This window comes from Lepidothrix coronata, unplaced genomic scaffold (assembly GCF_001604755.1).
Source record: "Lepidothrix coronata isolate B3197 unplaced genomic scaffold, Lepidothrix_coronata-1.0 Scaffold99, whole genome shotgun sequence".
Classification (NCBI taxonomy): Eukaryota; Metazoa; Chordata; class Aves; order Passeriformes; family Pipridae; genus Lepidothrix; species Lepidothrix coronata.
The window spans coordinates 78,807-105,796 of NW_016690279.1; the positions used below are offsets into that span (position 1 = coordinate 78,807).

General features: G+C 48.3%; 1 protein-coding gene and 1 long non-coding RNA gene across 6 annotated transcripts in view; one reads left to right on the forward strand and one right to left on the reverse strand.

The window, feature by feature from the left end:
- SGSM2 (small G protein signaling modulator 2) overlaps positions 1-21,613 on the forward strand; it is a 42,948-nt gene extending 21,335 nt beyond the window's left edge. The window contains exons 5-24 of one of the 5 annotated variants that reach the window (XM_017822665.1): positions 144-211; positions 704-849; positions 1,375-1,509; positions 1,932-2,056; positions 2,664-2,731; positions 3,719-3,882; positions 4,391-4,520; positions 5,880-6,014; positions 8,855-9,005; positions 9,550-9,614; positions 10,012-10,157; positions 10,580-10,708; positions 13,160-13,342; positions 13,700-14,086; positions 14,761-14,885; positions 15,722-15,804; positions 16,245-16,354; positions 16,856-16,952; positions 17,833-17,907; positions 19,169-21,613. In XM_017822665.1, the coding sequence (XP_017678154.1) occupies positions 144-211; positions 704-849; positions 1,375-1,509; positions 1,932-2,056; positions 2,664-2,731; positions 3,719-3,882; positions 4,391-4,520; positions 5,880-6,014; positions 8,855-9,005; positions 9,550-9,614; positions 10,012-10,157; positions 10,580-10,708; positions 13,160-13,342; positions 13,700-14,086; positions 14,761-14,885; positions 15,722-15,804; positions 16,245-16,354; positions 16,856-16,952; positions 17,833-17,907; positions 19,169-19,257 (2,611 nt within the window). In that variant the 3' untranslated portion in view covers positions 19,258-21,613. Of the gene's footprint in view, positions 1-143; positions 212-703; positions 850-1,374; positions 1,510-1,931; positions 2,057-2,663; positions 2,732-3,718; positions 3,883-4,390; positions 4,521-5,879; positions 6,015-8,854; positions 9,006-9,549; positions 9,615-10,011; positions 10,158-10,579; positions 10,709-13,159; positions 13,343-13,699; positions 14,087-14,760; positions 14,886-15,721; positions 15,805-16,244; positions 16,355-16,855; positions 16,953-17,739; positions 17,908-19,168 lie in introns of all 5 variants that reach the window. The other 4 variants (XM_017822663.1, XM_017822664.1, XM_017822666.1 and 1 more) reach the window with 4 other exon arrangements.
- Positions 14,151-19,140, reverse strand: LOC108501108. Its single transcript, XR_001876136.1, has 3 exons — positions 18,112-19,140; positions 16,414-16,473; positions 14,151-14,256 (listed from the first exon to the last, which is right to left on the reverse strand). It is a non-coding gene; the product is annotated as an uncharacterized LOC108501108 (long non-coding RNA).
- Positions 21,614-26,990: the final 5,377 nt, after the last annotated feature.

Consider the following 26,990-nt stretch of genomic DNA (forward strand, 5'->3'; position numbering starts at 1 on the left):
AAATAAACTGAATTAATTTCTCCATAGCATTCTTACAACATGTTTTAATGATCTTTAAACACAGTTCGGGACACGCTGTGTTGTAAAAGGGTTCTTTAGCTGCAAACCCAACTTTTAATTGGGCTCTGATCTTTTATTTCTAGTAAATATTATGAGAAAGAAGCTTTACTCGCAGATCCTGTTTGTGGCCCAATACTGGCTTCTCTTCTGGGTGAGTTCTTGCAAAGTTACTTCTTATGCTGAAGAAAATAAATTGTTTCTTAAAACGTTTTGTATTATAACACTGTTACAAGAGATGATTTTTATCTCTCACATGTAGTTTAGCTATTTATAACAGAGCCACGCAGAAGATGTTGTTTTGTTGCTTACAAGCCCAGTACAGACCGGTCATCTGTTTTTATTATTAATTTTTGGTTGGATCAGAAAACAGAAAGGGAATGGCTTTTTACTGAATGCTTGCTGGCAGATTGTAACTGCTAATGCTGCTGTGGCAGGGTGTTGTGGCCTACAGGAGTACTTTGACACAGCCCTAGGTAACAGGACCTGCTATGTGTTGTCTGTATTATGGGCTGATCCTGTAGGATCAGAGATCATTAATATTCACTTGGCTGGAGAAGGAGATCTCACCTTCAGTGCTCAGCCAGCAGGATGGGACTGTGTGTTTGTGACCAGGCTCAGGTTTCTCTGCTGGCTGTTTTCCCAGTTGGTCCCTGTGCTCTGGAGTACACCAAGCTGAAGACAGCTGATCACTACTGGACAGACCCTTCTGCCGACGAGCTGGTGCAGCGGCACCGCATCCAGGGCGTCCACGGCCGCCAGGACTCGCCCTCCAAGCGCCCAGCCCTGGGAGTAGGTATTTACTGGGTGGCTGTTTCTGAGTTAAGGTGCGGGTTGATAATAAAAACAACCCCATGAGGGAGAGATCTGAATCTGGATCAACCTTTCTGTTCTGTAATGGAGCCTTTATCACAGATTAGAAGTCCATTTGGGCCCCAGCGTCCTCTTTGTCTCAATGTAGAAAAGTTTGAGATCCAGCACTAAATTCTGTGGCTGTTGACAGTTGTGATCTGGCCAAGTAACTCACAAGAGATTCTGAGCTGCTGTGCTCAGGGCTGAGTAAGAGTTCAGGTGATTTCTCTGCAAAGTCTCCTGGATCCACAAGAAGTTCCACTCTGTGGAGATTGGTCTGAATGGCACAGTTCCTGGGTTACTGCCCTGCCAGTACAGCCATCCCTGTCCCCCTGCCCTGCCCTCAGTACAGCCATCCCTGTCCCCCTGCCCTGCCCTCAGTACAGCCATCCCTGTCCCCCTGCCCTGCCCTCAGTACAGCCATCCCTGTCCCCCTGACCTGCCCTGGCCGTGTGTCTGTGCCAGATCCGGAAGCGCCATTCCAGCGGGAGCACATCCGAAGATCCCTTTGCTGCCTCAGCCAGGGAGTACGTGGAGTCCCTGCACCAGAACTCCCGGACACACCTCCTGTACGGCAAGAACAACGTCCTGGTGCAGCCGGTGAGCCGGGCAGGTTGGGGCCATTGGCTTGAGAAGTCGGTGGGGTAGGAGAGGGTGCAGCTCAGACTTGTCAGGGGCTCAGGACAGTGCTGCCTTCCTGCCTGACTCTGTTGTGCTGAGGGAGATTAGGACATGACAGATGCTTTCACTGCCTGCCCAGTGTGAGTGTGAAGTGGGCCTGTAGGCAGGAACAAACATACTGGACCATATTTCATAAACCCAGTGATTCTATTGTGATTTCCCCCTCTTTCTAGTAGTAATATTAAATACCAGTACTCTTGTTGTTAAGGTTTCCCTCAGCAGTTCCCAGATAATGCACCTCTGGAATTTATGGGGCATAGGAACACTGGAACATATAACTTCTAGAGGTACTTTGTGCACTTTAATCACCTGGGTTGTCTGTTTGTTGCTTCTGTGAACAGAAAGATGACCTGGAAGCAATTCCTGGGTATCTCTCCCTTCATCAGTCAGCAGATAATTTGACATTAAAATGGACTCCAAACCAGTTGATGAATGGAACCCTTGGAGATTCAGAGCTGGAGAAAAGGTATTCATTACACTCAGGAAAGATGGGAAGCATTCACAGTGTTTATTCCTTGTATACTTGACACCATGATATAAGTGTAACAAGGCTGATTTAATGGAAGGACTTCTGACTAGTGCCTGAGTTGAGGTGTTGGACAGCTTGGGTTCTGTTCCTGTTTTGTCACAGATGAAGCAACTTTCCAAGGGTCCTGTCCTGCATTTGGATATAAGACCTTTTCTAAAGGAAAACAAAAGCCTGCTCTTCCATGTGTTCAGGAGAAAAGGTTCAACACAACCTTCTATCATTAGAATTCTTGTACATCCTTTCAGAAGGTCCCAAATCACTTGGCACCTGTGGCTGATCTCAGCCTCAGAAGAGAGACCTGCAATGTCATTGTCTCTCCTTAGATCAGTTATTCATTGGATTTGGGATTTTGCTTCAGTAGGAAGACAGGTAGTCTTGCACCAGGCAGGTATGTCTCCTCAGGGAATGCTTCCTTCAACCCCAGAACCATGCTCTCAGATGCTTAATCCACACCATTCTTTTTCTAAAACTTCATGTGTATTTTTCATAGCACGTTAATGAATATGGAAAAACCAATGTTTCCTGCACTTTCCTTCCCTCTTAGTGTTTACTGGGACTACGCACTGATAGTGCCACTGAGCCAGATTGTCTGCATCCACTGCCATCAGCAACGTAAGCATAACCCGTCCTCTCCTGTGTCCCCCAGAGCCTCCCTGCCCGGGCAATGGTAATGCTGCTGCCAGTTTATGTGGTGCCTCTTAGGGGTTGTTATGAACAGAGACAAACGCTTTTTCATCTTCAGCTGCCTTCACTGAAGGGCCCAGTGAGGCTCCTGTGCCAGCACTCCAGTGTCAGCTGATTTCTGTGCTTTGGTTTTTCTGTGTGTTGGGTTTTTCTGGATGTCTGTGCAGAACTGCACTTACAGGAAGCTGTCAGAGGCAGGTGTTAAACATGGAAGCTTTGGCTTTGTAAGCACAGACCCCCATCCACTGAGCATTTCAAAAAAGGAAGGGGGGGAAAGCAGGCCTGTCAACCTTGTCCACAGTGGGATCATCAGCCTGTAGAAAGAGCATGTGTGTAACCAGGGCACCCTCTGTCACCCTCTGACCACCCAGAGCTCACGAGCCCATTCTGCTCAGTGGAGGGAGAATCTGGAATGCCACTTCTCTCCCACTGCTCTCCTGACCACAAACCTCAAGTCAGAATCACAGAGCAAAGACACAGAACATTTAGAAATTTTATTTGAGTCATATTTGAGTTACAATTGGACTGAAGGACTTCTTGAACTAAGAGCCTGTTTTAGAAGACAGTTTAAATATTTTGCTTTAAAATACATAAGCAGGAGACCCACTTGAACTATGTCTTTCTCTCTCAGTGTCAGGAACACCTCTGACTCATTATGGATGTGTGGGAATGAGTGTTAAAATCTGCAATCCCAGCTGATAGAGGATGACAACTGCAGGAGGCCTGTCACAGCTTGCTTGTATCTTGAGATTCTTTAGGACTAAAGGGCTGAGATCATCCCTAGATCACACTGTGTCTTACAGAGGTTTAGTGAACTACTTAGAGATGATCACCAATAAAATTCATTTAGAAAGTGAGAGTAGAAAACAGAGGTTCTAGTGTAACAGTCTGGACTCCCCTTGTCCTTCTTTGCAGCAGAAAGCAGATGGACATTAGTCTTGGTGAGCCAGGATGGAACTCAGAAGCCTCCACTGCACTTCCCCCAAGGAGGGCACCTCCTCGCCTTCCTGTCCTGTCTGGAAAATGGTCTCCTGCCTCGTGGTCAGCTGGAGCCACCACTGTGGTCCCAACAGGGCAAGGTACTGTCTTTTCTGGTGGGCTGTTGGAGTAGGTGGGGCTGGTCTTAATGTGCCTGATCCACAAGGTCTGGGCATTCATTTCCAGCTGCTTTATAGTAAAGTGGGAGGCAAAATAACTCCATTTAGTCAAACTTGATTCTTATACAGATAGTCTATAAAAATTGTTCATACCTTCATTGCCCCATTGAGCAATGAACTGGAGTCTGCTGTTGTATCAAAATACAGCCAGGTGGGAGGAACCAGACTCGGATGGACTGGGACAGAGCTGCTGCTGGAGGCTTGGGGTGCCCAGCTCCCACAGATTACAAGAAAAGGCTGGTTTACAGTGCCCAGAAAATCATGTTACGTGCCCCTGAACCACTTGCTGTGTATGACTCCACATTTTCTCCCTCACCTCCTCCCATCATTGAAAGTTTGAAGACTTAAAATGCTAAAGGTCTGCAGTAATAGTTTGTTGTACTCTGTCAGTCACTCATAGCTGAATGCATGGAATCATTATTTTCTCTAGGGTAAGGTATTTCCAAAGCTTCGAAAACGGAACAGCAATAAATCCGTGGACATGGAGGAGGTGCCAGCTGAGGACACGTCCACAGACTACGTGTTCAGAATTATCTATCCCGGACACAAACACGACAACAGTAAGTGCCTTTGTTCAGCTTTGTTTAGAACAAACAAACAAAAACCCAAACTAAACATCTGATAAACCTTGAAGTAATATCCTGGGAAGTACCTGGAGGTAACAGACAAGCCAGGTTTTTGGGGGGTGGAGGGGGAAACCCTATCACAGAATTGCACTGAGGAGATAATTGTGATCAACACGTACAGCTTAGGTTTCCTTAATGCAGTGGGACTTGTTATCTTAGGAATGGAGTCGAGGTGGGGAATTTTATTTATATTTACTCTGTGTTTTGCAGAGGAAGTTTCCAAAATACTCCCCTGGGCTTGCAAACTAAAACCAAAAAGATTGCTTGACTAGCCAAGAGCAGCTTTGCTCCTGAAGTGAGGATATTTTTACTGGCCACACTGCTTGCTTATATTGTTGTTATTAGGAAAAAAACCCCATAAAACTCAACTCCTACAGTACTCCAAGAACCCCTTGGGCTAAGTTTTCCTGGCTTAGAAGCAAGAACTTCTAAGTTTAACAATGGATAAATAAAGGCCCTTCCAAGGAAATTAATGAATTCCCAAGCACCAAACCACCTCATGTCATCAGTGAATACAAATTCCTTACATGCAAGAAGGCATTTGAGTTAGTTCTCAAACAGCATGTTTGGTTTTATTTCCCTTGACAAAGAAGCAGGAATTTCCCCAGAAGATCAGACCCTAAAGTTTACAGGGGATTTGGAGTTACTGCTCCTGTTGGGACTTAGTGCAGCTGAAAAAACAGGAATCTCCACTGTACCCTCCTCACCTCGGGGACTGGACCACAGTGGTGGCCAGGCTGTGCTGGGGCTTCTGGTCTGGCACAGAGAAGTCCATGCACACACCAGCAGAGCATGTTCTGCCTTTGCCTGGATGGAGAGGACTGCAGAGTCCAGGGGCACACTGGGCACAGACCTGTGGGTCCTGTGCCAGGCAGAGGGGCTGGCCCTGCTGCGGGGTCCCACGTGTCTGCAGGACCAGGCAGAGCTGGGGAGCCAAGGTTTGCTGCCCATGAGGGCAGGGTGAAGGACAGGAGCTAGCTGGAGCCAAGAACTCTTGCAGAGCTTTGCTGAAAAGCACACTCAGCTGCTGCAGGCACTGGGACCTTTCTCCCTTGCCATGATGTGACATGTGTGCTCTCACAGCCTGTGCACACTCAAAGGCTGCCCTGAGTTTGGTGGAGCTACTTTTTTCTGTAAGAAACTCATTTTTCATACCTGTTTACAGGAGCTTGTACTCTCGAGAAGAGGGCAGGATTCAGGTCCTTTATCTTTGCTGACCATGTCCTTTTGAGCTTTCCCACAGAATCGAGTTCTCTCTTCTTATGCTCCTCTTTCACTATTTTCTTTGAGCAGTAACTATTAACTACCACCACTTAGCTGCCAGCCGCTCTACCTCTGTTGACGATGATGAGGAGGAGGAAGATAAGCTACACGCAATGCTATCAATGATCTGCTCTCGGAACCTCACAGCTCCTAATAGGATGAAAGGTTTTTATCCTCCTCCCCTGTGTCCCAGAGCTCCCTTGCAGCTCCTTCCACTGATGCATACAACAGTGTTGGCATTATTGCAGGGAAGAACATTTCACGTACACCGTGAGCTCTGGAGATGGAGGGGATTGTGCAGAGAGGCTGGGAATGTGCTCACAGCCTGTGGGGAGTGGGAACAGCATCTTCCCTCTCCTTTGACCTGTGTGCTGCTGAATAGGCAAACCCCTTCTCTTTCCAGAGGCTTCCTTTCCTAAAGGCTGGACACTAGAGCAGGTTCTCCTAAGAGAAGGAGGGAGTGTAACAGCTCTCTGTGTTCTCCCTCCAGGAGCTGGTCATGCACAGAGTGGGAAGGGCAGCCTTGGGTTGCAGCACTGGGGCAGAACCAGTGAAGCAGGAGCAGTGACGTGCTGGGCACGGCCAGGAATGGATGTGCCTGCGTGGGCAGGAGAGGGCAGGAGTGTGGGGAGGGACAGTGTCGGCCCAGGGGTGGTTTGGGTACATGAGGCCACTCTGGACACCTCTGAGAGGCAGCAGAGGTGTGCAGAGAAGGTTGTATGGAGATGCAGTGCCTTTCTGGGGTCAGTGCTTTCATTTCACTTGCATCCATAGGCTGGATGGGCTTCAGAGGATTAGCTGTGAGACTCTCCACCACCCTCCACAAATCTGTCACCTATTTATTTTCCTAAAACAATCCATAACAGATTATTTAAGTTGGTATTCTCGAGAAGTGTGTGCATTTGTGATCCAGTAGTGTAGTTCTGGATTCTGAGAAGTCCTTGCTTTCTCTTACACCTTTAAGTAGTGGAGCAGTGATTTTGGTTCCAAGTGATGTTGGCCCTGGGCTGGTGGGACTGACTGCAGGAGATGCTGATTGCCCTGCATCTCTGTACAGTGCTGAAGTTCTGCTTAGACAAGGCATGAACAGGTGTTCAAGGAGATCCTCCTAAATTCCTCTAGGCTCCCCACACACTTATCCCAAGGGAGCAGCCCCTGGAAACTGATAAAACCCAGACCAAATTAATAAAGACTTCTTGGAAAGCATGGATGGAAAGAAGCTCTGAAAATAGAGTGTTCCCTCTGAAAAAAGATGCTGTTTTAGGAAGTTTCAGTGTGTCCTAACTGATCATGCCTGGATAGGGCAGTAATGGGAAGGAAGAACATTTAACTCTGCCACGTACACCTTAAGAGCCAACTGGTCTAAAGCATAAGAACACAATTTAGTCTTTAGTCAGATGATGGAAACTTTAACTTATCCCACTAGAGTGGCTGTCAGGTGTCTGCTTTTGCTTATTTAATCTTGAGGGGGATGGCAGAGTTAGGGGTGTGTCTGCTGGACTAGCCTGCCTGGCCAGCAGCCCTGTTCCATAATGACAACACTGTTGTAGCAGGTTTGCAGCCATTTGCTTTGACATTTTGCAACATGCTCGACTTTTGCATGTAGCTGAAGTTACAGATAATACCACTATAATTAAATAAAAGATGCTGTTCACTCTAATTCTTCACTAATTCAGGTACCTTTCATCTGAATCTTTAGGTTCTGTGGGGTTCTTTCCTTGTTTCTCTAAAAAAACAGAATAAAAAAATAAAACTGAAAAACCCACTTTTCCTGTCTGTAGAGGGGAGGCAAAAATGATCTAAAAATGTTTATCCAGTGGTTTTTATTTGAACCCAATAAGAAGCTGCAATAAATACTGGGTCATTCAGCTCCTTCCTGAAGAATTAAGGTGAAGAGCATTTTTGCATCACACTTTGTTTTGTGTAGTGGAACACACATTGCTTCCGCATGAGCCTGTGCTTTTTCTGTTAACAAATGGTTTTACTCCACTCCTTCCTCACCTCTGCCCATTTTCTAATAGACACTCCTAAAATGCTTTGTGCTACCTTGATTTAAAATGCATGAGATGGTTTGGAATTGCCCCCCCCCATAAATGTCTGTTTGAAAAGCACGGCCCAGGGGACTGGATTTTGCTTATAAATGTTAATTTAGTGACATACTTTATGACATAAATCATGGTATTTGCCTTAATTTTAATCATGGGTGAGCTGAAAGGCCAGTTATTTATTATAAACCAAAAAGCCCACGTGCTCAAATGGCAGTTGGAAAGGCTGAAGAACTGAAGCCAAGCTTTCTGAAGGAAACTGCTGATTTTTTGAGTTGCCTTCTTGAAGCTGGTTAAAAAGGCAAATAGATTTGGTGGAGCAGGGATAGCTCAGGAAGCTGCATTGTACTGTTGGATCCCATATTCCTGCAGAGTATCCTTTTATCAACTTGGTGTGGACTTTAGCAGGACTGGAACTGTCCTTTTGTGCTGAATATTTTATAGGATCTGATTCTGAGGGGGAAAGAAGCATCTTCTGAAAGTAACTGACTTGGTTTGTCTTAATTCTTTCATGCTTCAACTTTCACTCCAGCTGGACCAGCAGTTCCATGGCTGATTCCAGGAACTGCAAAATGAAATTCTGAGGCCTGAATTAAATAGAAGGTTGGGCTAGATGATCTCTTCTGGCCATAAATACCATTTCCATAGCATCACACAAGAGCCAGCTCAGTTGTCACTGCAGCACCCTTTTCTCTTTTGAAACATGAACTGGGATGTGCATGGGCAAGAGAGGGGGAAATGGTGAAGGGATTTGGCTTCCTGGGAAGGGCCCCTGCTCAGCATGCAGCAGGTCCAGCTGTGCCCAGAGCAGTGATTCTGAGGATGCTGCTCTCCTGTTTCTGGAATCAAGGTTCAGAGCCTGCTGAGAAGTAAAGCATGAACCCTCAGAATGCACAGAAGGAGGAGGAGGAAAGAAGGGAAAAGGCTGATGTGCTGCTGTCTTGTTTGGTTTTTCTGCAGACAGCGGTGAGATGATAGAGATGCAAGGCTTTGGGGCAAACCTGCTCTCCTGGCAGCTGGAGCACTGCAGCCAGGGCTCCTCCTGTGTGTCCTGCTCCACAGGCAGCTCTCCCTACGACATTCCCAGCTGCTGCAACTGCATCCACGACCGGTGAGCAAGCTGTGCAGAGAGCTTTCCCGGGGGACTGTGTGCATGCCACAGGTAAAACCAGGAAGGTTTTAGTGGTTGCAGCACCAGAGTAACAATTTTCAAGTAGTTTCTAACGTAAAAAGATGGACTTAAAAGCAATAAATTTAATTTATAGAACTAACCTATTAATCTACTCTCCAGTTGCATTTTGATAGAAAAATTGCATCTAGTTCTTTTGTCTAGTGTAACAACTTCAGCTCTGGAAGCATTATCTGTAACAAGTCATTAACAATTACAATGAAGGACAACAGTTCACCTCATTTGACGTGGACCTTTGCAGTGTACCTGCAGCAGTGGCTGCATGTGCCAGGGGAATCTGTTTGGGGCCAAAATGTTGGTGGGGAAAATGCTTTAAAAAGTGGAATTTGTTATTATCATGTCCTTTAACTAAATAAATCTTGGTGCAGAGAAAGAATTGCTATGTGTAGGACATAGGATCAGCATGAAATTCCTGATGCTCTCTCTCCTCACAACCTGCCATTGTCCTGTTGATGCCTCTCCACAGAACTCCACTAAAGATGTTGTGTGAAAGCATGAAGAGGCAGATCATTTCCAGAGCCTTTTATGGATGTGAGTGAAGCTTCTTATATCCGGTATCTTTATCCTTATCTAAACAACATGGGATGTTTGGTTTAGAAAGCTGCCCCACCCCAACTTCATTGCTGTGAGTCAGAAAAGCTCCAGGCAGTAGGGTGGATGTGACTCCAGTGTCACAGCTTCATAATGCCAGTATCTTGTGGGTTCTGCAGATGGCAGCAGGTGAAGGGATGTGCAGACAGAATGTAGTTTGCCACGGCAGCGTAACGGGCTCCTTGGATTTTACTGGTCTGTGTAAGATCTGTTTCATCTTCGGCTCTGTTGTAATTCCTCGCTGTGACACCGTGCAGTGTTCAGTTCACACAGGATGTTGGTGGCAGGTTTACTGTCCCAGGGGCTGGGCATTGCTCACAGATGAACATTCCCCCAGGGCTGGCCCACTGCCGGCACTTGTCGACGGTGCGGACTCACCTCTCGGCCCTGGTGAACCACAACATCGTCCCCCCGGACCGGCCCTGCAGCGCCACCGGGGGCCTCACCAAGGAGGTCTGGAGCAAGTACCAGAAGGACAAGAAGGTCAGTAACACAACACCTTTATGTTCAGCTCCATACACAACTGCCCTGGGCGTGGAAGCACTTGGAATGGGCCCCAAGAAATATTAGAGGTGTTTTCTGCCCTCCACAGGGCCACTTCTCTGTCTTGTAAGAATGAGTTGATTCTTAAAATCTCTTCTCTCCTTTGCTTCTCTGATGATGGCAAAGATCTGAATTAACTTCAAAGCAACTGATCTCATGATGACTCCAGTCTATTCCAAGTTAGATTATTTTCATGGGATATTTCACTGGATTTGAGCTAAGGCTTGAATCAAGCTGCAAAATCTGTCTAGTGCCCTGCCTGTATTTCACTGTCTGTGTACTCGGTGTGAAGTGTCTTTGAGTGTGCCTGAGGAAAATACAGATATATTGCCTTCAACACCTCTTTCTCCTGGCTGCTGTAGAACTACAAGGAACTGGAATTACTGAGGAGAGTTTACTATGGCGGGGTGCAGCACGAGATTCGGAAGGAAGTGTGGCCGTTCTTGTTGGGTCACTACAAATTCGGGATGGCCAAGAAAGAGATGGACCAGGTAAGCACGGCTTCCCAGGAATGGGAATCACCTTTGCAGAGAGTAGGTTTTGTTTTCTGAATAGCAAGGGTTGGTCTTTGTTACTGTTAAATATTCCCAAGGGAAAAATGCTGCTGAAAACATAGGTAACCCATGTTAGCAGAGGGATTGTGATACCATGCTGTTATGTCTGAAAGTCACTAGATGGGAGTTCTTTCTTGAAGTCAGGGAACCTGCATTCAGCTCTGCCTGTGGCTCAGGGCACTTGTCCTGAGCACGTTCACAAATCTGTCACTTAGAAAATGGGGAGACATTGACATTTGGATAGGAACTTGACTCATCTCTCTTTTATATGGTGTGTTAGCTGAGTTACTGCATCTGCATATGTGGACTTCTGCTGGAGCTGGGAACAGCCCAGATGGACCCTCTGGAGTTACTGTCCAGAGACCAAAAATACCCAGAAGAAGGTTTGGTTTGTAAGTTCACTATGCTTTTGTTAGACTTAAATATGTGCCCCTGTAAAACACACGATGTGACTTCAGATGCCACACTCTTCTTTTTAACATCTCCCATGCTCCTGCTAACACTGGTCATGAATAACTGCCCAGGTTATGTCACAGCCTTATTCTGCCATCTGAAACCTGGCATGAAGTGTATCGTTTCCTCTAATGAAACCACAGTTTGCCCACCTCTCAGTTACACCGTCTCCCTTTGCTAATCTGTTTAGAGCAACAGCACCTTTCTCCTTTGCTGAGTGCTGTCACTTGTTGCACTTACTCCCTGAAGGAGAGGAAGTGATGTGCTCCCCTGCAGAGCCACAGGACTGCAGCAGGACCCAGGCCTGTGGGGAAGGGCTGGACTGTGTGTTGGTAAAACATTGCTTTGCCCTGACATCACCCAAATATTGGCTGAACTGGATAGAACAGTAATGAGGTTTGCCCTGGAATATAATTAACACATTAATCTGCTTTTCAGTTAGTGTTATTACCAGGGAGGTAGCACTCATGCAGTAGCTTATCCTGTTCTGGATTAAATTGATAAGGAGTAGTTTATATATCAAAACATTTGGCATTTGCTAACTCCCAAGTACTTTATATGCCAAGGGATAGTTTATATCCCTGTGAGCACCTCCAGAGCAGAAGGGCGGCCTGACCTCGAGCCTTGCCATGGGCAAATCAGCTGTCTTGCAAACAGGGGCCACTTTATAAACAGCTCTCTTCTTGCTAAACATTGCTATGGCAATTTGAGTTGTTTTCCTCCCACTAATCTTTATAAACCAGTTCTGAACACAGATGGAGAAATATACCCCTTCACTGTTCAAACTGGGTCACAGTCCAGATTCTCCTCCCTGAATCCAGTCATCTTTGCAGATGTTTATATAGATTTTCTGGCTGCAGTGTGTACATCAGTACTGTTCTGCTGAGCAAATTCCTGCCCTTCCATGCCACCAGCATCTGAAGAAGATGCAGTACCTCAGAAACCACAGAGGGCAGTGAGTGAGCCCTGCTGGTTGCCCTAGCTCATGAGAACTGAAAAAAGGGCCCAGATGCAGAGTGGGAGATGTGAAGCCATATCTCAAGGATGCTAACTCCATCTCCAAAGGGCATGTGTACAGCTGGAACACAGCAGATTTGGCAAGAAGACATAAATAATGGAGCCTGTTTGTATGACAGGAATTACAGTAAATTCATAAAGAGATGATGCAAGATAGAAAAGATCTGATCTGCAGAATTCAGGCTGCTATAGAGGATTTTCCTCCCTGTGTTTGTACCATACTAACACAGGGATGCTCCAAACTTACCTGGAATTCTAAGGAGCTACTCAACACCAGTAGTGAACAACAGTAATAACTGACTCCTCAAAGGAATGGGCTGTGGGGACTGAAGCTTACACTGAATGTAAGAGTCTGTTAAATGAATGACATGAAACCAGTCATAACACCTGCATGTACAGGGAACTCCTCATGTCCTTAACTGAAGTCATCACAGGTGATTTATCATCTTTGCCTTCTGATGGTATTTTTGCAGTTGTCCATCAGTATCTGGGGTGCTCCCAGACATGGCTGTTCTCCAGCCTTCCACTAACTGTTGTATTTTATGATTTATGACTCGACAGCTACCTCAAGTGACAAATAGCCTGCAGCTCTTAGCATGAACACTTGGGTAGCAGCTCAGCCAGCAGAGTCCAGAGCCTGGAGCCATCTCACAATTGTGGTTTCTCTTCAGCTCTTGACAAGTGACAGAGTAATAAAATTACTGCATGTCCCTTAATAGCTCTAGGGGAGTTTCTGTGTCTGTCTTTCAACAGCCACTGAAAGCAAAGACCTGTTTTATTACTGTGGGACCAGCGCAGGTGGGTCTGGCCATGCACAGTGCAGCACTTGCCTTAGACCTCTCCCTCCTGGCTTCCTCCCGGTGCTAATGCCTTCTCTCCAGGGGAGCAGCACCTCAGGACGTGTCTGTGTGCCTGCAGGTGGACGCAGACATCGCTCTGCAGTACCAGAAGGTGATGGCAGAGTGGAAGGCCTGCGAGGTGGTTGTGAAGCAGCGAGAGAAGGAGTCGCACTCGGCCACGCTGGCCAAGTTCTCGTCGGGCAGCAGCATCGACAGCCACGTCCAGCGGCTCATCCACAGGGACTCCACCATCAGCAACGATGTAGGTACTCCCTTCCCACTCACCATCTGCTGTGGGCAGCACTGGGCATTTGCAGAGGTGCAGCCCTGGGAAGCAGAGATGGAGGTTAGCACAGCTCCATCAGCCTGGATCCTGTGCAGAGATTGGAGCTGTAGTGCCTCTAGGATAGAGTGAAGGCTAGGCTGGAATTTTGGGAAGTCTGTAGCTGTTCTTAAGCAGGACCTGCCTAAGGGGCTTTCAGGTTCACCCTCTTAGGAAGACCCTCTCTCACAGAGGATTAGCTCCGCAGGTCTCTCCCTTGCGGGTCCCTCAGTCAAGTCCAGCACAGAGCAAACGATCGCTACTCTGAGAGTGTGTTTTTGGTTTTGCATGTCCCAGGTGTTCATATCTGTGGATGAAACGGACTCAGTGGAGCGGGAGCCCAAAGGGCAGGACGAGCCCCCGTTCCCGGCGGTGCCGCCCGACACGCCCGCGCCCGCGGCCGTGGAGTTCGACTCCCCCGACTCGGGGCTCCCGTCCTCCAGGAACTACTCGGTGGCCTCGGGCATCCTGTCCAGCATTGACGACGGGCAGAGCGGCTCCTTCGAGGAAGGGGCTGAAGAAGAAGGCAGTGCTGAGGTGGGGAGGACTGACCCCGGCACACCACGGGTGCAGAGAGCCAAGGCAGTGGTGCTGCAGTCTCAAGACTCTGTCTCAGAAGAGCAGCTGTGTTCCCAGGTGGATTATTTAATGGATGTGGCTTCTGTCTGCGCTGCATCCTACACAGTAAGTCACAACTGCAGTACCAACAGCTCTCTGCACAGAATTGCTTTTTTAGCAAAGACTTGTACTTTTTCAGATAGGATTTAATGAGAGACAATGCCCAACTAGAACTGCAGCTGGTGGGATGATAACTGAGGGTTTTTGCATCCAAATCTTTTCATCTGGATTTTGAGCTAGATTTGAAATAAGACAGCAAGAAAAATTTGTCATTTTTTAAGTGAGAGGGCAAGACAAACAAGTGGCACATTTCTAGCAATTAAAATTTTCCAGGGGCTGGGGGTGTGGACAACACACCAGTTGTAAGATTCCAGTGTCATTTAATTCAAGCTAAACCCCACATTTAATCAAACTGAACCACAACTTAAATCTATATTCAAGATGCCACCACCTCTATTACTGTTGCAGTCAACAGATTAGCAGCTCAGTCTTTGCCTCTCTCTGCTGAAGTTGTTTAGCTGGATATAACCATCTGGAAGTAGGACAGGCTTGGCACATTTTTCAGTGAAAACAAATGTGTTTTACTTGGCATTTTTGACAGTAATCGAGCATTTTGATGTCCTCATCTGCCCAGAGTGTAATTGTACTGGTTTTGGTTTGGTGATTCTCAGAGCAAATCTGCACAAAGTCCTGAGAGTGCTCTAAACTCAGCAGATCTAACTAAAACTTCTCTTTTCTAGATAGAGTTATTGGACACTGTTGCCTTAAATTTGCACAGAATTGATAAAGATGTCCAGAGATGTGACCGGAATTACTGGTATTTTACTGCCGAGAACCTGGAGAAGCTCCGAAATGTCATGTGCAGGTAATGAACTTGTAAACCCACCACTTTCACATTTGTGTCACAATCCATAAACTAATCTATAAACTATAATAATATGCAAATAACAGTCTACAAAAATTTTCGCTAATGAACTTAAAAGAACTTGTAAGAAGGAGGAATGGCAGCTTAGAGCACAGGTCCAAGTCTGGAATGCAAGCGTGAGAAGATTCTCCCCAGAGGCAGACCCTGTTTTAGAGAACTATCCTCTGAATGTCCTAAGAGGTTTGGGTTTCTCCTGACCAGGATAATACATCCGTGCTCTGAGGGTGTGCTGTGAAGGTGACAGTAACTGTGCCCAGATCCATACAGTGCTAAGGGACGTGTGTAAGTAGACAGAAAGCCCAGCTCTACAAATCCAACCAAAGTCAAACCACTGTCTGACCACTGACAGCAGCTGGAAACAACAGAAAGTTGTTTTCCCTTCTGGGAGTACAAATTGCAGTGAAGGTGGTTCAGCTACACACCCTTAAAGCAGAAAGTGTCATAGACTTTAGCAGTCAGAAAAGAGAGCAAAATTCCACTTAGTGGAAAAAAGAAAAAAGAAAAAAGAAAAGCAAAAGCCCAGGTACCTTTAACAAATCTGGGCTTTTCCCATAGACTGTTGAGCCTTTGTCAGCTGTTTTTTCCCAAACCACTGAGATGCAAGCTCTGTGTGTGAGGGTTGACCTCTCTATCGAGGCAGCAAACAGTAAAGGGCTGTGAAATGCTCTGGGATGGAGCTGTCAGAAAATTCTGAGACTCACATGTTCAGCAGCTCCTTAGGATTTGATCTCACATATAGAATCATCCTTCAATACAAGGATTTCTTCTTTCCACAGCTATGTCTGGGAGCACCTAGAAGTCGGTTATGTCCAAGGCATGTGTGACCTTCTGGCTCCTTTGATGGTTATCCTTGACAATGGTAGGAAGGCTTTTCCTTTGGGACACGTTGGTATCCTTAGTGAGGTCTTCCCTTAGAAATGCTGTTTCAGAAGGAGTTTCTGCCTTAACCAGGGCTGTTTTCTCTGTTTTGTCTTTTCTCCACCTGTGGCTGTTGTTGAGATGGCTGACATTAGTATCTCGGGGCTGCCCTGTTCACTTACTGACTTCCAGATTAAATATTACTCAATTTAGTAAAATTACTGTGTTCTGGCAGTTGCTGAAGCTGAAAAGTCAACTGCAGGCTGGGTTCTTTGAAACTTAATGAGTAAAAATGGTCCAGAGTCAGGTACCAACCTCTGTTTCATCTAAATCCTGGGATTAGGGAACAGCAAAGGGGAAGATCCTGTTTTTCCCAGGCCCTGCAGTTTGTTATTTTGGTTCAAGTCCCTGCAGCACTGCGTGTCTGTGTTGTCCCTGCAGATCAGCTGGCCTACAGCTGCTTCAGCCACCTGATGAAGAGGATGAGCCAGAACTTTCCCAATGGAGGTGCTATGGACACACACTTTGCCAACATGCGCTCCCTGATCCAGGTGAGTGGTTGGATTGTTTTTGAAAGAGGACAGGGCTGTGGCAGAGGCTCGGGACTCACCTGGTGCCATGGTGAAGGCCAGGAGCTCCAGTGACTGGAATTCCATCTAGGACTTCAGAGCTGGGGAGGAGGAGAGTTGTGGTAAATGGGTTTGCAGTTACAGCCAGAGAGCAGAAGTGGGGAGGGGGAGATGAAAGTTTGGCATTTGTTGAAAATCTGTAGGATCTTCATGTTGCTGCTTGGACCTTTAAAGTGATGGTGAGGATTGACTTTGTCACCCCATCTGTGCACAGCAGGGACTCCTCACCTCAGCCCTGCCCAGGCACCCCAGTCACAGGTTGGCACACTCAGGAACAGGCTGTGCCTGTGCCAGCAGCTGTTCTGACCACAGAGCAGGGCATGAGGAGCAGGGAGCAGGAGCAGGAGTTTTAACCAGACTCCAGCACCTCTGACCTTGGCTACTTTCAGACCAGATCCTGACAGTTGATGTTTTCCATTCTAGATTCTGGACTCAGAGCTTTTTGAACTGATGCACCAAAATGGAGATTACACTCACTTTTACTTCTGCTATCGCTGGTTCCTGCTTGACTTTAAAAGAGGTAATAATGTTCTGTGCCTGTAATTTAGAGTTGTATAGAACTGTAACAGCTCTGGGTTTTGGTGTGAGTGTCTGTTGGGGTGGTGAGTGACAGCTGGGATCACAGGGGAGTTTGTAGCCAGGAAAGCTAATGCAGCTCTGGGATGAAACAGCACTGGAATGGAGTCCAGGCTTAGAAAGGGGTGCTGAAAATTCCTGATGATGTGATTAAAGCCACGTTTCTGCCCAGTGCAAATGCCTGTTTGCTCAAGGTGATCCCAAGGTGATCCCACTGCTCTGTAAGCTTTGATACCTCCTGTCTAATCCTTGTGATGAAAAGGAGCAGCTCAGCTGTAGCTCAAGAGCTGTTGTACTTTGAGTGAGGTGCTCGGTATCCTGTGGGAGCACCCTTGGATCCCATGATCCCTGCACAGGCACACTCCAGCAGAGTGTTAGTGCTGACAGCCCTGCTGCACAGCCGAGATGTGCCTGGATACACATTGACACCTGCAGCCTGTCCTGTAACCCAGGAGAGCTCCTGGGCTGCTCTCACACGGTCACTGTGCTTCAGGCACCTTTCTGGGCTTGGCTCTGCACCACCACACCTCCAGGCTTTGGGATTTGTACTTTTAACCCAGTTCTGTGCCTTATGTGCACAAGTGCCAGGAGTTGGCTGGAGGAGGGGGGAGAGGAGCAGGAGGAGTCATAGGGTCTGTTCTGTCTGCCTGAGGCCTGTAGAAATTAGTGAGAGAGGGGGCCATGGTCAGTGTGAATAATCAGATGCTCTTGTAATGTTTATTCCCATTCAGAATTGTTGTACGAGGATGTATTTACAGTGTGGGAAGTTATTTGGGCAGCAAAGCACATCTCTTCAGAACATTTTGTCCTTTTCATTGCCTTAGCACTTGTGGAAGTTTATCGAGAGATTATCCGTGATAACAACATGGACTTCACTGATATCATCAAGTTTTTTAATGGTAAGAGCCATTTTGATAAAAAATATCAAGCCTTTGCTCCTTCTCCCTTTCTCAGACTGCCATGGTGCATTCTTGCTGTTGTGACAAGCCCCTGCTCATTTTAAGCTCTGAATCTCTCACTCCTTTGTGTAAATGATGAGCCCAAGTGTTCCTGTGCTTCCTGAAGCTCTGCCTTGACACAAACACCAGTGTTTTCAGACCTACCTGGGCCATGGCTGGTGGTCGCTTCTTCAGTGGCAGTGGGGATTTTTACCACAAAACAAACTTCACAATTTCTGTTCAGAAGTTTTGCTGTGATGACTCTTCACTCTTGGCTTCACAGGAGGTGCTGAAACATTGCTTCATTTTTTTGTAAAGTCTCTCCAAGGTTTTAGGCTTGCCAGAGTTTGTGTTCGCAGAGCTTGACCTTGCTGAAGCTGGAACATGTGAACAACTATTCATGGAGAACATCCCAAGCCACTTCCATGGGTGGTTCCCTGCCGGAGCAGCCACCATCCACTGCCAGAGCAGGAAATGTTCTGCCAGAGCAAGGTCTCTTCCTGGCTGAGAATGGAAGTTGGTCCTAAACCAGGGCTTCCTATTAGGGTTTCTAAACCTTTTCAAAGGTTTGGAAACAATTGTGTAATCACAGTAATTTACTGTATTATCAGTGCTGTGGCTTTCAGCCATCTGTTGCAGAAGCCCCAAATTTGGTTTTGTTTTTGCCTCAGCCACTCTTATTCCAAAGCTTTCCTCAAAATCCCCCCCAAACACCCCCCCCCCAGTACTTCCTTAAGCTGAATGAAATGTTTATTGTGGAGCTGAGGATTCAGGGCTGTCAAGAACTGCTTTGTGACCACTGCAGTGGCCATGTCTGCATGTGGAACTCTGGCCCTTGCTCCAGGGACACACAGCCCTTCTTACTTGCCTTTATCATCTGAGTCCCAGCCACCCCAGCAATAGTCCTGCCTGGAGAGGTGCCCTGATCCCGTTGAGTGCAGCTGTACATTCCTCAGCTCCCTGTTCCTCAGCTCCCGGGCTGGGCACGGGGCACTGGGATTTCTGCAGGGAGAGAACTGACAGTGGAGGGATCAGATCTTGCTGCCAGGACCTGCAACACCAGGGATTCATCCACTTCTGTCTTAAACTCTCCCAACCCCCTACAATGCTTTGTGGTTGTTTCTCATTATGCTAATTAATTAATGCTAATGCAACACAAATATCAGTGCCAGGGCAGGAAGGTTGTGCTGCTGCCAGCTCAGTGTCTGTGTGTGTGTTGCAGAAATGGCCGAGCACCACGATGCTGCAGAGATCCTGAGGATAGCGAGAGACCTGGTCTACAAAGTGCAGACACTGATTGAGAACAAGTGACCCTGGACAGACTGTCCCTGTGAGCCATCAGAGGGAGCATTCCTTGCACTGTAATTCCAAATGGTGTTTTAATTGCATCTTCCATGTAATGTAATAAATAGCGAGGAGATTTGTAACAGACTTTTAAAACCAGAACTTTCCCTTCACCAGATGAGGTTGGTGTTTGATAGTCCTTGTTACACCCACTTTGTATTTCTAGACAAAATCTTTTTGCATTCTCTGTTTCCCTCTCCACGAGACATCTATCTACATCTCTGTGATGTTAAGAGCGGGGATCTGACATTCTGGAACATTTTTATTTTGACTTACTGCACCTTTAAAGCCTGGATGCACGTCTTGTGCTCTGCCAGGAGCTTCCATGGAGGCAGGGCTGGATCCAGTGTCACAGGTGTTGAATTGGGTCCTGGGAGGAGCATGGTCCTGGACTCACTGTCTTTGCCTTGAACATGGATGAGAATGTGTCTGAGCTCATGTTGCTAAAACATTTGAGTTTGTACTAAAGTCGATAAGATTCCTAGCTGGGAGAATGGCCTTAAACTAAATAACAGTTCATGGGAGCAGTGATGAGCTCATTAGCTAAAATAACAGTTTAGCCTTGGCTGACTGGCTCACACTGCTCAGTCTTCTTGGCCCACACAGCCCTGTCTTCATTTTGCTTTGCAAACTGACCTTGCCCCCATTTCCAGCTGCCAGGACCTGCCTCCTGTTGTTCAGGTGAGCAGGTTCAGCCCACGGACAGGTCCCTGCTCACGTTGGCAGCTCCTGCTCTGTGCTGTGCAGAGCCATGGATTCAGCTCCCATGGTACAGAGCCTCCTCCAGATCACTTACTGCACACTCCTCCTCCTCCTCCTCTTCCTCCCTGCTCTGCAGAGCTTTCTGGGAGGAATCTCCGTGGGATTCTGCGAACACAAACCAGGTGCTGGTGTCCATGAGCAGGATGACCCTTGCCAGGTGAAGGGGCTCTGATGCTGTGCCAGCCCCGTGCTGGGGTGGAGCTGTCCCACTGTCCGTGTGCCCTGGATGGTCTGTGCCCATCCCTCCTGCTGGGCCTCGTGCCCAGGGAGCAGGTCCTGGCTCTGGGGCCTCCTCTTCATCACACTGTACAGTTCACCTGTGCTCTGCCTGCCCTCCCCAGCTGCATGTTGTTGCCAAGTGAAAGTGTATCCTGGTCAGCCAGAGGGAGGGAGCAGGTTCTTGCTGCAGGTTCCATGGATGTATGTGACCCTGCTCCCAGAACTTGGGACTTAGCTTAAGCACTTCAAGTATTCCAAAGTGTTCCCCCCTTTACCATTAGAACCTTTGAAAAAAAAAAAAAAGCACGACTTTGAATCTGAATTTTTGTGTTTCTGCTTTTTTGTTGTGTTTTTTTTTTTTTTTTAATCTTTCAGAGCAGCCAGTTACACAGCTGTGTTTCCATGAGCAACTCTGTGCTCTTCATGGCACGGTTTGGGCTGGTCCCAGTCAAACCCCCTGCCATGGGCAGGGACACCTTCTCCAGGCCAGGTTGCTCAGTTTACATGACTTACACCTGCTCACAGGAGCTTTTAAAAATCAGATTTTAGCAAAAAGGGGGGTAGGGATTAAAATTATTGTTTGATGATTCAAATATCGATGGGAAGGATTTGCTCCAGTAACCCTGCTCTGGTGGCTACCCAAGCTGGGGGCACCCTTGTGCTCTGCTGGACCTGAAAATGGTCAATAATGGTCTGCAAAGGGAAAAAATGGAGCCCCAGTGCTGAGCTCAGTAGCCAAGGCCTCCCTTAAAGTGGTCTTGCAGAATTTGAGGGGAAGGTGAAGAACCCCCAGCCCAAGGCCCCCTCACTGGTGTTGGCACGTGGTCAGGGCTCTGTGCCAGGCACTGCTGAGGCTGCAGGGCAGGAACCCCCCGGGCAGCACCCCTGGGAGTCACAGCAGGAGAAGGTCCTGAGGGTCTGTGGTGGGGCTGAGCCCCCCTGAGCTCCAGCTGTGCCCAACCACGGCCCCGACAACGCTTCAGGTGTGTCTGAAGGATTCCATTTGTTCACCTGAAAACTGAAATAGTATTTTTTAAGAGTGAGAAAACCTCCAACTCCCAGAGCCTGAGGAGTGATGGATGTACAGATAAAACTGCACTATTTTCCTTTGGTACGTTGGGAATGTTCTGTACAGCTGTTTCACACAAACCCAGTCTGCAACTTCACTGTATTTGTTACAACATTCTGTTTGATTGGATTTTATCAATGTTGTGTATTATTTATTTTTGTTGGGAGCAGACTATTCTCTTTATCGCTCAATTATTTATGTTTAAATGTAACATATGAATAAATACTTATCATCAAGGCATCCTGGTGGAGCTCTTTGGAAGCACTGCTCTCCCCCAAGGTGATTTCAGCGACAGAACAGGGAGTCCTAAGAACAAGGCTGGAAAGAGAGGGAGAGATGTAATTAACATTTCTCTGACGAGCTGCATGGGCTGTAGTGCTAAAGGCAGCAAGTAGGTCACCACCAAGTGGACTCCTGAGGTCCCTAAGATGACTTTAAGGGCAGCTTTAAGTGACACACAGCACCCACCAGCACCAGCCAAGCCTGAGGCACCCCAGCCCAGGGGCAGAACCAGCCCTATTGCAAGTGTTAAAAAGTTCCATCCTGCAGTTTTAGGCCTGACTGTGCTGCAGCTGCACTGAATCCAGCTGAGCTGCTGGGCTGCCAGGAGAGAACGTCCTCAATCACTGCCAGTCCCCCATCAAACCTCTTAAGCTCCTCCTCCTGTGTCTCCTCTGCAGCAGGGACAGTCCCTCAGTCTCACCTGCCTGCTTTGCTGCTACTGGCAGTTTTTGCAGCAATTTTTCAGTTTTTTTTTTTTTTCTTTTTTAGGCTGGATAGCTCTGCCTGGAGGTGGGTCCCTGGGGAATAATGGAGTGTTTGCCCATTCCTGTATTAAAAAAGCCCAACAAATGGCAGGGTGGGTGCAGCCATCCCTCGTTACAGGTGCTAATCAGGTATTTATCCCTATAAATGAGGATCAGCCCTTTATGAAGTGCATCCAAAGACATGTTGGCCTAAATAATCTTCCAGTGCCTTCACCTGTCTGCATGGTGTGACTGGGGTGGGCAGGGGACACAGGCACCACAGCTGGGGTTACTGCTGGCTCCTGTCTACAGAACATTCTTCCTTCTTACTGTCCCCCACTGTTCCCTTTGCAAAGTCTCAGTAGCTTTTAAAGCTGTTTAGACCCGTGGTGGTCCTGCCCCCTCCCCAGCCCCTCCACCCCACAGCTGAGCCCACCCGGGGGGACCAACCCAGCCCCACCCCCCCACCCCCCTGGCCTGCTGCCCCCCAGTGCCACCGGGAGGGTTTGACTTACCCTGCTCTGGCTGACCAGGCACCGCATCCATGTCCTGGAGACGAGGGACTGGGAAAACCTGGGACTCCACCTTCAGCATCTGCAGGAGAGAGCAGTTACAGTGAGGCACCTCTGGCCAGGCTGCACAGCCCATCCCTGGCCCCCCAGATCCCCCACCCACCATGGAGAACAGACACCCCAACCAGGGCCTGGCTGCCCACGGGGGCTGGGACAGTCCCACTGTGGTGGTGGGTGCCCAGCACAGTCCCCGGGGGGAGGGAGCCTCACCTGACAGCCACGGGCACGACGCTGCTCTGACGGGTGTTCAGGGCTCTGGAGGGACCCCACGGCAGGGCTGGGATGGGCTCCAGCTGGGCCCGTGTCCTCCTGGCTCAGCAGGAGAAGGGCAGGTGTCTGGGCACAATTTCCCAAGTTTTTACAGGTTCCAGAGGCTGCAAAGACTTTGCCTCCCCCCAGCCTAATCCGGAGCTCCAGCCCATGGATCAGTGACACACACCTGGAGTGGCAGCGATGGCTCCAGAGGGAGGGAAGGCTTTGCTCTTGGGAAATTACAAACAAGGTGTGCATCTGCATGCAAAGCACAGGGAGGCAAATGCAGAATCCTGTTTTGGATTTCAGTGCATGTTTATTTTAGTTTTATATTTATTTCAGGCAAGTGCTTATTACATGGATATCATTCATGTTGGATACCTAAATTCTGGAGCATGAAGAGCCAGTATTGTACAGCTGAATAGTAAAAATACAATATGTACAAAATTAGTTGCTTTTTCACATAGCAGATGTATCCAAACACATAAAAATCTTTACAGTCTAGTTTGTCAATATTCAGTCAGTAAATTGGTAACACAGTGACACGTCCTCACTGTAAACACAGACTGCACCTGCCCAGGTGAGCACGACACTGGGGCTCCTGTGAGGGGCAGGGGAGGGACGGGGCTCTGGGCCAGCAATGGCAGCAACTGGGCTCACAATCAGCAGCTCCAGTGACACATTCCTAACGCGGGAGCGCAGCAGGAGAAAATAAATAAATAAATGCTTTAGCCAGGAGGGAGGGAGGTCACATGCAGTGACAGAGTGGGGGGACCCGCTCCCACCATGGCTCCTCACCCAGCCATGCCCAGGCTGGAGGCCTGACCAGACACCAATAAATCGTCGGATGGTGCAGTCAGTCCCTGATTTCTCACTCTGTCAAGCACCCCCACACTTTTGGCTCAGGTTGTTAAGGCGTATCTGTAAGGCATTGGCAGCGGGATCCCGCTGGCAGCACACTGGGATCTCACTGGCAGCACACTGGGGTCCCACTGGCAGCACACTGGGGTCCCACTGGCAGCACACTGGGATCCTGCTGGCAGCACACTGGGATCCTGCTGGCAGCACACTGGGATCCCTCTGGCCGGCACGGAGCAGCAGCACTGCCAGCACAGCCCGTGCCTGCCACAGCAACACAGACGTGAGGGAGGACGTTCCTGCCAGCCAGCCAGGGAAAATCCCAACACAGAGATGGGCTGGGACACTTCCCTGACAGCAAGACCTGACAGAGGTGAGCCACCATCCCCAGCCAGCCCTGGTGGCTCTGCATCCCACACCTGTGCTCCTTCATACTCAAATTCCTCTTCACAGCACAAGGAAAGGGGTGAAAAACAGGCCCCATCCAGAGCTACAGCAGGACCAGCCACACAGTCCTGATGAGGAGCACAATGGCATCCCATGGCCAGTTGCCAGCAAACCCCAGCACAGAACAGCCCTGTCCCTGTGCCACTGGCACAGGATGGATGCCACCAGGGCCTTCCTTTGCTGTTCAGCAGCCCCGGGTGAGGAGTGAGCTGGCATGGGAAAAGCCAAACACAACCTTTGCCAAGACTGTGCCCACCCAGCGCTGGGCTCGGGCTGGTATTTTAATAGTTCAAATTTGGATTATGAAATTCTGTATAACTGGGACAGAAAGAAGCCATGACTGACTCTAACCACAGAGCATTTTCCTTCCGCTCCTAATAACTGATGTTTGACTCAGGAAGGAAATAACCTAAAGACAGTGATATAAACCATTTTAATCTGTCCAAAATGGTAACAAGGAATGGAAACCAGGCCATAAGTATGAACTTTTTCCTCTCCTCATCCCAACAGTTTTTAGAATCAAAATAATAACTGTTCAGAAAGAAACAGATGCCAAGTCTTGGAGGAGCCTCACCTGCAAGTACTCAGAGCTCACCTCCACACCAGTTCCAAGAGCTGTACAGCAGCCAAGTCCCAGCTCAGGGCAGCCACTTATCTAATTAAGCTAATTAAGGAAGTGCCTAAATGCTGACAGGCCGAGACAATGTCCTGCTCAGGTGAGCAGAGGTCACCTGGTTCATCTGGCCGAGGCCACTCACCCCGCTGGGGACACTCCACACGTCACAGAAAGCAAAGGGGCCAAACAAGCACCAGGCAAGGACACCTCCCCTGCCCCCGGCACACGGGGGCCCCCTCATACCCACCCAACCCCCAACAGTTCCCACTCTTTTTTTCTTTAAATGCAAAAAACTTCCTCAGGATGCAAACCAGTCCAAGGAGACACAGGCCACACACAAAAACCAGACACGATAAGCCTTGCATTGCATGTCTACAGGAATCTACCAGGCGTGCGCACGGAAACCACACCGACACCGACACCTCACCTCACCTAAACCAACCAAAGGCATTTTTTTGTTTCTTTTGTTCTTTTGTTACAGAAGGCCACTTTGAAGTTAAACAAAGAAAAGGAGACAAGGAGCCCAACAGCAGCAGCAGCCCAGGCTGGCCCCGTTTGTGAGATGAGAAATGCTCCTCCCCGGACACACCACATGCAACTGCCAGAGAGCAGAAGCCTCTGCAAGGGCCATCCCCTCTGTCCAGCTCTGCCCAAGAAACCACAACCCGACCATGCCACTGGCCAGGAGCCCAGTGGTGACACTGTAGCCCTTCTGGCCTTCAAGACCCAGCACTCAGCCCCAGCACAGACAGACACACGGACACTCACACATACATACATGTGCAGAAAAAGGCCCGACAGCAGCAGTTTGGCTCCAGCCCTGATTGCCCAATGTGCCACCAGCTGCCCCCTCCCCCGTGCCCCCAGGGACACACAACCTGCTGCTTCTCAGATCCCACTCAAGTGACTGCAGAGAACGTGGGAAATGGGGTCATTTCCCTTCCTAAGCTAAACTACACAGTTCTGGCTAATTCCTGTATCTAAAGTGTCAGCATTAAGAGCTCTTTTCAAGAGCATTTTCAAGTAGCAGTTTGGGTTCATTCCCCTCTGCCTACAGTTCCTTGGGAGGTGAGATGGAAAGTGGCTTTGGCAGCCGTGGGGCTCCCACAGCTGCTCCCAGCTGGGGCAGCACAGAGAGTTCCCTCTGTCACCTCAGTCACCTGAGGGGTTCTGCTTGCACAGGTCTGCTCACCCTCCAACACCCCTGGCTGTGCCAGCTGAGCTCCAAGCACAGACCCAGCTCCTGACCACATTTTGGCTGTTGGCAGTGGGACACAAAGCGTGGGGAGTGCGTGGGCTGCAAGGGCACCTGCCCTGGTCTCCACTGACCAACAGGCTCCAAGCCAGGCATGACAGAACAGAAAATCCTCTCAAACTACTATGTAGAAAACCCATTTTCTATTGTTTCTATAGTATGGTTACAAAAAACTAACATTATTCAACAACAGAAAAGATTTCTTCTAAACTTTGTATTTATTGATTTTTTGGGGGGACAAATTAGATCTTCTGAATCCCCAAGTGTACGTATATAGTTATATATAGCTTTCTCCATAGGGAAAACATATATCAAAGGAGGAGAGACATTCTTTAAGTGCCCCTTGTCATACAGTACTGAACAGGACTTCTAAGAGCATCAGTGTAAATCTGAATTTTCTGAGCAGGAATGACAGAGGTGGGGAAAGGAAGAGTTGTGGCTGCTCTTTTTCATAGAGAAGAGAAAGAAGTTTGTTGACTTTAAAAAAAAAACAACCCTGAAAAAGGCAGATGAGAATGGGAGGACCCAAGACATCCAAAGCAGCTCATGGGCTGACCAAGGGGGACAGGCTGTTCCTGAAGGGGAGCTCAACACCCATGAAGGGGATCAGACACACAGCATGGCACAACTCCAAGGGGAGAGAAGAACTGGCCGAGATGCAGGACTGGGCTGGGCAGGGCAGGGCCACTCCTCCCTCTAAACCACAAGGGAGCAGGAGATGAGGTTCAGCAGCACCCCCTGTCCCTGCAGCACAGGCCATTCCATCACCCAGCAGAAAGCTCATCTCCCTGGGGCTCTCAGCCAACTCCTGCACTCAGCCCTGTTCCCAATCCTGCTCCTTCTCCTTCAATAACAAGATTTTGTTATTTTGTGATGTCAGAACAGTAAAGAAAGGCGGAAAGGC